The following is a 12,861-nucleotide window of genomic DNA, read 5'->3' as shown; positions in this document are numbered from 1 at the left end:
ATGGAAGTCAGCAACGTGACCACAGTCACTGCCTTTGTTCTCCTGGGACTGTCCAGCAACCCTCAAATCCAGGTGGTACTCTTTGGGCTCTTCCTGGTAATTTACCTTTTGACCCTCACAGGGAACCTGATGATGATACTGGTGATCAATACTGATTCCCACCTCCACACCCCCATGTATTTTTTCTTGAGTCACCTCTCCTTCCTGGATGCTTTCTATTCCTCAACCATTGTGCCTAAACTGCTGGAGAACCTTCTTTTTAAGTGGAAGACCGTATCTCTCCTTGAGTGTTTTGCCCAAATTTTCTTGGTCATATTTTCTGGGGCCACTGAAGCTTGCATCCTTTCAGTCATGGCCTATGACCGGTTCCAGGCTGTGTGTCACCCACTGCTGTATACTGTGGCTATGAACAAGAAGGTATGCACTGGCCTGGTGGGAGTAAGCTGGGCCTTAGGAATAGGAGCCAGCCTGGTTAACACTCTCCTCTTGGCTCAGCAGTACTTCTGCGGCCCCAACCTTATTCGCAGTTTTGCCTGTGAGCTTCCCCCAATGCTCCTGTTGACCTGTTCTGACCCTTACACTAGCATTGCCTGTATCTTGACCACCATGGTGGTCCTGGGCCTGGGCACCCTTGTCCCACTGCTGGGGTCCTACACTCGCATCATCATGACAGCTCTGGGGATCAACTCTGCCAAGGGTCGGAGCAAGATCTTCTCCACCTGCTCTTCTCATTTCCTTGTGATCACCATCTTTTATGGCTCAGGATTTTTCAGGTATGTCATACTACACTTCATGAATGTAAATGTAGGATGCTTTTTCTTCTGAAATGGTCTTGGTTTGAAAAACACAAGCATTAAAAAATTAAAAATTAAATAGCATTAAAAAATTACATTTATACTGGAATTCAGAAGACTTTGATTTTTGTCCTAGCTCTGCTGTGAACTAGCTGTTTGACTATAAAGAATCTATTGTCTTTCTCAGTCCTCAATTGTCTACTCTGAAAATATTATTTTTAGACAAGAACTAAAGATTTTCCTCCTTCATCAACCAATGATTTTGGAGTTCCAATAAAACAATCAAGATCTTTGGGTAGCTTTTATTTAGTGTCAAACATTTAAGAAAATGATCATTGAAATAAATACCATCTCTCTTTCTCTCAGAGAGTTACTGTCCCTAAAGCTTATTTGTGTAAGAACTATTAATTGGGCACATATTTTGTGCCAGCTGCTTGATACAGTCAAGTTCAAGTTTAATGTGTGTGTGTTAGGCTGAATTTTCTAAAGAAACAAAAGCAGTGATGTTCATATATCTATAAGAAATAACTTTATTTCAACAAAGCAAACCAGCCCAGTTCAACCCAAGTTCATGGATCTAGTGCTAGCTGTAAGCTCCCAGACTCACACAGCTTCGGGGAAGTGAAGTGGGAAGTTGAGAGATCACAAACTTTGGGTGCAATCAAGTGCATCAAAGATCCACAGTAACATGGCAGACCACCTGCCTTAGACACAAAACATAGGACCCAGTCAGGCATGAATGGCCTGAGATTGCGAAGTTCTCCAGAGCATCTCTTATAAAAAGACAACACCGAAAACAAGAGATTAGGCTGGGACCTGATTGATAGATTGGACGCCACGCCTACCTTCAAACATAAAAGCTAATCATCACTAAAATCATTACATTACAAAAGAGATATTACTAAAACCAATTTCAGATAAGAAAGCTGGGGTTCAGAAGTGGCCAGATAATTTCTCAAAGGTCCTACAACAAGCCAGTAATGAAGCCATCATTTTGAACAAAGCTCTCACCTACCTCAAAGCTCAGGTTCTTTGAAGAAAGGCTTCTCTCAAACATGAACAGCTCTAGCTGTCCTCCCTTGGTAAGAGAGTGGATAATTAATGCCTGTACCCTCCACTAGTGAACTAGAGATGTGTTTGCTAAATTGCTTGATACTTTCTTCATCTACTATAAGAAACTATTAATTATGTGTGTATAGACGAGGGAGGGAAAAAGTCTCCATATTATCATCAAAGCTATCATAGAAAGATAATTTGAAATGTGTGATAGGGAAGGGAAAGGGATTTCAGAAATTAAAAATGAAGGAGGGAGGTGGGAGGGAGTGTGAGAATTGACTCAGGTTGTAGAACTCATTTTAAAGGCAATTTAACTATGGTGAAAGGGTGTTCTAATTTAATATGATAATGATTATACAATTCTGCTTGATATGATAGAATTATTGGATTGTGTGATATGTAAATTATGTGGCAATAAAACTTTTTTTAAAAAATAATGATGATTTGGAAAGAAATCCAAAAGTAGAAGAGACTGGTAAGACATTATCCAGGAGAGATGACCCAATCCTCAGGGATAAAGAGCTCACCAGCCATGGGCATTGCAAATAATTTCTTCATCTCCCTTTGTCTCAGTTTCCTCATCTGCCATAGAAGAACAATGGATTTCATCCCTCTACTTCACAAAAATGTTTGCAAAGTAGATTAGACAACTAAGAATGACAGTAGAATAACTTTATCTTTTGGTTAAATACAACAAAACCCACAAGGAGTATTCTTGGGAGAGTCCACCCTCATCCCAATGATGATCATTTAATTGCAAAAAAATATTATACTACTTTATTAAAAACTTTGTATTGGGCTTAATAAAATATATGAAAATTTTAACCTCATTATTTTGGAGTCTGGCCTTATATACCACATCTTTACTTCCCACTTCATTTCAATCTTGTTTCAAATAGTAACTGGTCTTTTCCAAATCTAAATAAAAGAACAAATTTTTGTTTCGGTATATCTTTTTAAAATAATGTATTACCATTCTGAGGATAATTTCCATAACCATAATTGTCAGGAACAATGGCATCATCATTAGATTAAGCATATAATTTTTCAAGAAACAATCATCACAAGACAAGGACACAATATGTCTGTGCTGTTGTGTATTTAGTGGGTGTGGAGGAGAGAAATTCCATATTGCCATTATAATTAATATGGAACAACAGTATGATTTTTAAAGCACTCTCCTATAATTGATTCTGACTCATAGTGGCTTTCTCAGATAGAGTAGATCTGCTTCTTAAGGTTTCTGAAACTATATATCTTTACAAGAACAGAGAGCCTCATCTTTCTCCCTTCAAGCAACTGGTGCATTTGAAATACTGATCTTGCTGTTAGCATCTCAATTCATAATTCACTACCCTTCCAGGGGTCATTGAATTGTGACTAAAACTCATAAAATGATTGGTAGTTACATTCCATTCCAGCAGCATTTCCCCAGCCCCACCTGCCAGGGCAATTTCCATCACTTTCTGCATTAGGTCACTCGTGTTGGAGACAATTTGCAGGCAGAAATGATTTCTCACTGATCAATCATCTCTACATACTTCCACAGTGATAGTTGACTCTATTCTGAGGGGCCCTTTTCGGCAGTTTCCAGAATTAGTTGGATTATTATGCCAGCAGTATTGTGGTTGTCGTCCTGAGGTCAGGTTTCTCCTCTGTGCTTTTCCCTTCAAGGTACATGACTCCATCGTCTGGCTCAGTCCTGGAGCAAGTAGTCTCTGTGCAGTACAGTGTGGTGACCCCGATGCTAAACCCCCTCATCTACAGCCTGAAGAACCAAGAAGTGAAGGCAGCTCTGAGGAGGATGGTGGTCAGGATGTAGCGCGCTACCGTCTACCTCAGACTACACTGCCTTACCACGAAGAAAAGTCCCAGGAAGAAGACGAAGCAGGAAGAGCTATCACCCCTAAGCTATCTCAACATTTACCCCTGTCTGAAACAGTAGGAAAAGATGTCACCATTCAGCTATCTAGCATTCATCCCTACCCAAAAAGAGTCCCTTAATTTTTCTGTATCCAATGGCCTCTGAGTAAGTTTCCACAGAACTGGCAACACTCATTAAAAGGGTGCTGAGTCGCTACACAAGAAAACTTTGAGAGCCTCACTGATCATTTCCTTTTTAAAAATTAAGTTTTGATTATGAATTGGGTGAAAGTTTGCACAGATCAGTTTTCCATTTAACAAATCACAATCATTTTGTTTCACCTCCTTGATTACAATTTCCACAATGTAACATCACTTATCCCATTTCCTCCCTCTATTTCCTGTTTGAATTCCTTCTTCCCTAAGCCTTCTTAACATTTTCTGTAAATACTACCATTTGATACCAAATAGTTGATTATTTTAAGGTATGCATACCTCACTAGTGCTATAGTTTCCCTTATAGAACTATCGTTTTTTTGGCTGAAAATTGAACCATAAAGGTAAGTTCATATCTAAACATGAAGGTTAAGTAAAGGTTAAGATTAAATATAGTTGTAGGGATTCTAGCAGTCTCTATCCAACCAGTAAACTGGTTCTTTTGTGCTACGTTGAGTTTTGTTCATTTTTTCCCACTCTATCTAAACTGTCTAAAGGGACCCCTTTTAGAGTAGCTAGTAGTGATAATCAGGCACCATCTAGTTATTCTGGTCTCAATTATTTGTGTAGGCCATTATTCACATGGTCCCTTGTCCATTTGACTAATTGTTTGCATGTGTTTTTATTTTCATTGCTCTTCTTCCCCCTGAAGAGGGGAAGCCCCTTAGATAGCCAATCATGGGCTTTTAAGACTCCAATGGCTACTCACCAAAGTGGAATGCAGATGAGCCTGCAATAAAATGACTTTTTTAAGAAAACTATATGCTAGATATTAAAATTCTAAATAAATTTTAAAATACTTAGGAGCTCTTTCGCTGAAATTCACTGAAGTAGGCTAAAAGAGGAAAGCTCTATGATACAAACGGATTTGATAAGTATTAACAGTGTTTTGTCATTTTCATTTATAAAATGAAGGATTAGATGTGAATTTTATTAATCCTTTTACTGGAGACTCATACAACTCATCACAATTCAAACATAAATCCATTGTGTCAAGCACATTTGTACATTTGTTGCATCATCATTTTCAAAACATTTTCTTTGTACTTGAACCCTTAGTATCAGCTCCTCATTTTCCCGTCCCTCCCCCACTCTCCCTAGCTACATGATAATTTATAAATTATTATGATTTTGTCATGTCTTACACTGTATGAGGTCACCCATAGAAGTGAATGTTTAACTTAAATAAAGTTACATACAGAATTCTACAGTGAGCATTGTACAAGAACTTTATAGAGAAAGCTTCATTCTCTTTAAGACCCTGACAAAGCAAAGCTGCCAACTACTAGACCTACTGCTTAACAATGTTATTGCTGTTGTTGTTGTTGTTGTTGTTGTTGCCTGAAAGTGCAAATGCCTACCAAAAAAGATAATTTGTGTCTAATTATTGCCTAGGGGTTTAATCATTCCTTAGAAATCCCAACAAAATCAGGTTTTGGAACTAAAAAAGAGAGTGTAGCAAGGATTGCAATTACAAGATCAAATTACTAAAATCAATAGCATTCTCAGCACTAGCAGTGGCCAACTAGAAATAAACTCAGTGAAAAAACAGTGTTCACAAAAGCATAAAATTAATTCTATACCTAGAAATTTCTAGGTAGTACTAACAGTTAGCACACTTTGCTGCTAACCACAAGGATGAAGGCTCAAACTCACACACATAAGTGTTCGTGTAATACAGAGACTACATTCTCAAGCCTATATTGTTGAAGCTTGGTAAGTGTGTTAGTCTGGGTACTTTAGAGAAACAAATTCACAGAAATTCACGTTTAAGAGAGGGTTTTATATAAAGGTTAAGTGCGCATCAAGAAACCATCCTAATCCAGTGTTGCCCAAGCCCACAAGCCCAACATTTACCTATATGTCCGACACCAATCCACAAAGTCCTCCTCCATCTCACAAAACATACGCAATGATACTGACTGCAGGAGGAAAGCCGGGTCGGTGAATGTGTAAGCATCTCAGTGCTGGCAGGGGTCTCCACACAGCTGCTCCAGCACCCAGGGCTCCATCAGGATAGGTCCATGTGACTTCTCCTCAGGGATGTCTTGCAGGAAGTGAGCCTTGCCAGCTGAAGCAGGGAACTAGCTAAGACAGCTGCATCCTGGTCAGACCATCAGAAAGTAAAAGACCCGAGAACTCAAAAGGAGAGGCTCACTGAGCCATTTATCCCTCGGCTCTTCAATTAACCCCACAAGCGTTATCGGCCAGGTTGTCACAATAAACTAACTACCTCAATTAGAGTCAATGAGTTGATCATGGTTGAAGCTACATGATAGAGAAAGAGTTGTTGTTACACTATTGTTTATACTTCTGTAAGTGTTGTAAGCATTTTTTGGATAGCCAAATCAGATAAACCTGTGGCTAACAATGGAAAAGTTTGATCCCACCTAGAGATTCCTCAGATCTACTTCTGGAAGGTCACAGTTGAAAAGCCTATAGTGAAGTTCTACTCTGCAGCACATGGTGTCAACACAGGGGAACCATAATCAACTCAAAAGAAGTTTACTATGCTATTCTGAATATGTCTGTGGGTTTAAATTTTCCATTACAAGAGGATTTTTAATCAATTTTTGCTTAAATTATATTAAACAAAAGAATTCATTTGAGGGTGACATTATTAAATTTAATTTTTTCTTTATATTATTACCTGTATTTTTCTATTTGTTTCTCATCATAAATAAGACAAAACTTAACAAAACATAAAAGAAGGAAAGAAGAAAATGCCAAACTTTAGAATTAAGAAAAATTAAGAATTTTTCATTTTTGTCTTTAGAATTCATTGGCCACCATAAAGCTCTAGATATCTGATGTAACTCACTGGAATAAGAATGATGCAGGGGAGAAGTTTCCCTGGAGAGCTCATTTTACACTAGAGCAGGCCACCTACTTAAGGGCCTCTCCGAGGGCCTTCTTTGCTCTCCAAGGTCTAGAGGTGGGATCGAGTCCCTGTGGTCATTGTTACTTGAAAGGCAGAGTTAAGAAGGTTTCCCTTTGGACAGATTATCAAAACAAAATCTTCTTCCTCAGCAATTCTACATCTGCAGCTTCTAAAGAAATGACAACATCAGGGGAAGCCAAAAGAGAACACCTGTATCTTTGGCTTTTGCCTCAGTGTTAAAAAGGACGTCATACAGGTATCCACCCTGAGGGCATCTTTTGTTGCCCACGGGAGATAGATGAAGACCAGTCTTCTCATTAAAATCCATCCTCTTCTAAACCAATCCACTCTAGGAACCTGTGAGTATACGAACCATAACTAGAGATCTGCTTTACACTGGATTAGACTTCTACTGGAATGTGTGTGTGTGTGTGCGTGTGTGTGTGTTTCTTTGTTTGTTTGTTTGTTTAAAATCAGGTGTCCTTTCTTTTCTCTCCTCCCTTTTCAGACGTTTGATATCCCTGTGGGTGCACCTGACTAGGCTTGATGGGTGCATCCAATCTGAGTGGGTGCATCCAATCTTACTAGGCTTGATCCATATCTATTGGGGACACTGCAGAAAGTAATCCATTCTTTGCTATTGACCTGTCTTTAGAATTTCTAATTTGAAATTGGCCTTAGAATCCACCTAGTTATCCAAATTGTTGTTTTATGGACTCTCATGTTAGGTCTTGCAAAAGCTAGTGGCCATCATAAATTAACAAATACCCTGAGATTAGAAGTCTTTGGAATGACTGAAGCCCTCATCTTCAGACTAAAGGCTTCCCACTGCTTCATTTCCATAAATCCAGCAAACTCATGAGCTACTTCTGTGTGTTCAACACAGAAAAGAGCATGTTACTATTTATAACGAGACATAGCCCAAAAACTATGTTTTCCTTATTTAGTTGCTAAGTTTAGTAGACCTTAGAAGTCATCTGTTTGCCCAGATTTCTTTTTAATAACCAAAAATTATGGAGTCAAGTGATTTACTCCCAAGCATACAGTGTCAGAAAAAGGACTTGCACCACCACCAGGTGTCTCAATCAATTTTCCAGTAATTCAAACATTCATTGAGCACCATGATCTGTCTTGCTAGATAGTCAACCAGAGTGGAGTGATCATTCATGATGACAGTCAACCCCATGTGCTTTACGTTCAGTTCCCTTTAAACTTGGAATGGCACTTTTCTTGCTACGGAGTTTATTCCTAAGTCCTTTCCATTCCTTCCCCAGTCTGTACATCCCCGGTTCTTTTCTCTTCATTTCTAGGTCTGATGCTCTATGCTTTCTTTCCCTACCATCTCCATGTTGGCCAAGAGTATTGACCTAAGCTAGGAAGGACTAATGAGGTGTGTCATGGCAAAACTACCTCTGCTACATAATCTGTCCTGAGTCAGACCTGAAGCTTTACTTACGATGCCTCATCTCCAAGCATTGAGGGACCCAGTTGAGTGTGCCTGTCAGTTGTGGTAAGGGGAAGCTTGGCTCCTACATGGAAGTCAGCAACGTGACCACAGTCACTGTCTTTGTTCTCCTGGGACTATCCAGCAACCCTCAAATCCAGGTACTACTCTTTGGGCTCTTCCTGGTAATTTACCTTTTGACCCTCACCGGGAACCTGATGATGATACTGGTGATCAATACTGATTCCCACCTCCACACCCCCATGTATTTCTTCTTGAGTCACCTCTCCTTCCTGGATGCTTTCTACTCCTCAACCATTGTGCCTAAGCTGCTGGAGAACCTTATTTTTAGGTGGAAGACCGTATCTTTCCATGAGTGTTTTGCCCAAATTTCCTTGGTCATATTTTCTGGAGCCACTGAAGCTTGCATCCTTTCAGTCATGGCCTATGACCGGTTCCAGGCTGTGTGTCACCCACTCTTGTATACTTTGGCTATGAACAAGAAGGTATGTACTGGCCTGGTGGGAGTATGCTGGGCCTTGGGAATAGGTGTCAGCCTGATTAACACTCTCCTCTTGGCTCAGCAGTACTTCTGTGGCCCCAACCTTATTCGCAGTTTTGCCTGTGAGCTTCCCCCAATGCTCCTGTTGACCTGTTCTGACCCTTACACTAGCATTGCCTGTATCTTGACCACCATGGTGGTCCTGGGCCTGGGCACCCTTGTCCCACTGCTGGGGTCCTACACTCGCATCATCATGACAGCTCTGGGGATCAACTCTGCCAAGGGTCGGAGCAAGATCTTCTCCACCTGCTCTTCTCATTTCCTTGTGATCACCATCTTTTATGGCTCAGGATTTTTCAGGTATGTAATACTGCACTTCATGAGTGTAAATGTAGGATGCTTTTTATCTGAAATGGTCTTGGTTTGAAAAACACAAGCATTAAAAAATTAAAAATAAAATAGCATTAAAAAATTACATTTATACTGGAATTCAGAAGACTTTGATTTTTGTCCTAGCTCTGCTGTGAACTAGCTGTTTGACTGTAAAGAATCTATTGTCTTTCTCAGTCCTCAATTGTCTACTCTGAAAATATTATTTTTAGACAAGATCTAAAGATTTTCCTCCTTCATCAACCAATGATTTTGGAGTTCCAATAAAACAATCAAGATCTTTGGGTAGCTTTTTATTTAGTGTCAAACATTTAAGAAAATGATCATTGAAATAAATACCATCTCTCTTTCTCTCATAGAGTTACTGTCCCTAAAGCTTATTTGTGTAAGAACTATTAATTGGGCACATATTTTGTGCCAGCTGCTTGATACAGTCAAGTTCAAGTTTAATGTGTGTGTGTTAGGCTGAATTTTCTAAAGAAACCAAAGCAGTGACGTTCATATATCTATAAGAAATAACTTTATTTCAACAAAGCAAACCAGCCCAGTTCAACCCAAGTTCATGGATCTAGTGCTAGCTGTAAGTTCCCAGACTCACACAGCTTCGGGGAAGTGAAGTGGGAAGTTGAGAGATCACAAACTTTGGGTGCAATCAAGTGCATCAAAGATCCACAGTAACATGGCAGACCACCTGCCTTAGACACAAAACATAGGACCCAGTCAGGCATGAATGGCCTGAGATTGCGAAGTTCTCCAGAGCATCTCTTATAAAAAGACAACACCGAAAACAAGAGATTAGGCTGGGACCTGATTGATAGATTGGACTCCACCCCTACCTTCAAACATAAAAGCTAATCATCACTAAAATCATTACTTACAAAAGAGATATTACTAAAACCAATTTCAGATAAAGCTGGGGTTCAGAAGTGACCAGATAATTTCTCAAAGGTCCTACAACAAGCCAGTAATGAAGCCATCATTTTGAACAAAGCTCTCACCTACCTCAAAGCTCAGGTTCTTTGAAGAAAGGCTTCTCTCAAACATGAACAGCTCTGGCTGTCCTCCCTTGGTAAGAGAGTGGATAATTAATGCCTGTACCCTCCACTAGTGAACTAGAGATGTGTTTGCTACATTGCTTGATACTTTCTTCATCTACTATAAGAAACTATTAATTATGTGTGTATAGACGAGGGAGGGAAAAAGTCTCCATATTATCATCAAAGCTATCATAGAAAGATAATTTGAAATGTGTGATAGGGAAGGGAAAGGGATTTCAGAAATTAAAAATGAAGGAGGGAGGTGGGAGGGAGTGTGAGAATTGACTTAGGTTGTAGAACTCATTTTAAAGGCAATTTAACTATGGTGAAAGGGTGTTCTAATTTAATATGATAATGATTATACAATTCTGCTTGATATGATAGAATTATTGGATTGCATGATATGTAAATTATGTGGCAATAAAACTTTTTTTAAAAAATAATGATGATTTGGAAAGAAATCCAAAAGTAGAAGAGACTGGTAAGACATTATCCAGGAGAGATGACCCAATCCTCAGGGATAAAGAGCTCACCAGCCATGGGCATTGCAAATAATTTCTTCATCTCCCTTTGTCTCAGTTTCCTCATCTGCCATAGAAGAACAATGGATTTCATCCCTCTACTTCACAAAAATGTTTGCAAAGTAGATTAGACAACTAAGAATGACAGTAGAATAGCTTTATCTTTTGGTTAAATACAACAAAACCCACAAGGAGTAGTCTTGGGAGAGTCCACCCTCATCCCAATGATGATCATTTAATTGCAAAAAAATATTATACTACTTTATTAAAAACTTTGTATTGGGCTTAATAAAATATATGAAAATTTTAACCTCATTATTTTGGAGTCTGGCCTTATATACCACATCTTTACTTCCCACTTTATTTCAATCTTGTTTCAAATAGTAACTGGTCTTTTCCAAATCTAAATAAAAGAACAAATTTTTGTTTCAGTATATCTTTTTAAAATAATGTATTACCATTCTGAGGGTAATTTCCATAACCATAATTGTCAGGAACAATGGCATCATCATTAGATTAAGCATATAATTTTTCAAGAAACAATCATCACAAGACAAGGACACAATATGTCTGTGCTGTTGTGTATTTAGTGGGTGTGGAGGAGAGAAATTCCATATTGCCATTATAATTAATATGGAACAACAGTATGATTTTTAAAGCACTCTCCTATAATTGATTCTGACTCATAGTGGCTTTCTCGGATAGAGTAGATCTGCTTCTTAAGGTTTCTGAAACTATATATCTTTACAAGAACAGAGAGCCTCATCTTTCTCCCTTCAAGCAACTGGTGCATTTGAAATACTGATCTTGCTGTTAGCATCTCAATTCATAATTCACTACCCTTCCAGGGGTCATTGAATTGTCACTAAAACCCATAAAATTATTGGTAGTTACATTCCATTGCTGCAGCATTTCCCCAGCCCCACCTGCCAGGGCAATTTCCATCACTTTCTGCATTAGGTCACTCGTGTTGGAGACAATTTGCAGGCAGAAATGATTTCTCACTGATCAATCATCTCTACATACTTCCACAGTGATAGTTGACCCAATACTCAGGGGCCCTTTTCTACAGTTTCCAAAATGACTTGGATTATTATGCCAGCAGTATTGTGGTTGTTGTCCTGAGCTTGGTTTGCCCCTCTGTGCAATTCCCTTCAAGGTACATGACTCCATCGTCTGGCTCAGTCCTGGAGCAAGTAGTCTCTGTGCAGTACAGTGTGGTGACCCCGATGCTAAACCCCCTCATCTACAGCCTGAAGAACCAAGAAGTGAAGGCAGCTCTGAGGAGGATGGTGGTCAGGATGTAGCGCGCTACCGTCTACCTCAGACTACACTGCCTTACCACGAAGAAAAGTCCCAGGAAGAAGACGAAGCTGAAGAGCTATCACCCCTAAGCTATCTCAACATTTACCCCTGTCTGAAACAGTAGGAAAAGATGTCACCATTCAGCTATCTAGCATTCATCCCTACCCAAAAAGAGTCCCTTAATTTTTCTGTATCCAATGGCCTCTGAGTAAGTTTCCACAGAACTGGCAACACTCATTAAAAGGGTGCTGAGTCGCTACACAAGAAAACTTTGAGAGCCTCACTGATCATTTCCTTTTTAAAAATTAAGTTTTGATTATGAATTGGGTGAAAGTTTGCACAGATCAGTTTTCCATTTAACAAATCACAATCATTTTGTTTCACCTCCTTGATTACAATTTCCACAATGTAACATCACTTATCCCATTTCCTCCCTCTATTTCCTGTTTGAATTCCTTCTTCCCTAAGCCTTCTTAACATTTTCTGTAAATACTACCATTTGATATCAAATAGTTGATTATTTTAAGGTATGCATACCTCACTAGTGTTATAGTTTCCCTTATAGAACTATCTTTTTTTAGCTGAAAATTTAACCATAAAGGTAAGTTCATATCTAAACATGAAGGTTAAGTAAAGGCTAAGATTAAGTATACTTGTAGGAATTCTAGCAGTCTCTATCCAACCAGTAAGCTGGTTCTTTTGTGTTATGTTGAGTTTTGTTCCTCATTTTTCTCCCACTCTATCAGGACTGTCTAAATGGACCCCTTTTAGGGTAGCTAGTAGTGATAATCAGGCACCATCTAGTTATTCTGGTCTCAATTATTTGTGTAGGCCATTATTCACATGGTCCCT

At 39.1% G+C, this 12,861-nt stretch overlaps 2 protein-coding genes across 2 annotated transcripts; both read left to right on the top strand.

The window, feature by feature from the left end:
* On the top strand, window positions 1–3,672 carry LOC142451519 (olfactory receptor 5BS1-like). The gene is made up of 2 exons (XM_075553304.1): window positions 1–773; window positions 3,525–3,672. Exons 1-2 carry the CDS (start codon window positions 1–3, stop codon window positions 3,670–3,672), a joined length of 921 nt encoding a protein of 306 aa, XP_075409419.1.
* A 4,671-nt stretch (window positions 3,673–8,343) lies between these two features.
* Window positions 8,344–12,011, top strand: LOC142451518 (olfactory receptor 5BS1-like). Its single transcript, XM_075553303.1, has 2 exons — window positions 8,344–9,116; window positions 11,864–12,011. The coding sequence occupies exons 1-2, from the start codon at window positions 8,344–8,346 to the stop codon at window positions 12,009–12,011; spliced, it is 921 nt and encodes a 306-aa protein (XP_075409418.1).
* Window positions 12,012–12,861: the final 850 nt, after the last annotated feature.

This window comes from Tenrec ecaudatus, chromosome 6 (assembly GCF_050624435.1).
Source record: "Tenrec ecaudatus isolate mTenEca1 chromosome 6, mTenEca1.hap1, whole genome shotgun sequence".
Classification (NCBI taxonomy): Eukaryota; Metazoa; Chordata; class Mammalia; order Afrosoricida; family Tenrecidae; genus Tenrec; species Tenrec ecaudatus.
The sequence above is the reverse complement of the archived record's forward strand: the minus strand, read 5'-3'. Positions and strand labels throughout refer to the sequence as shown.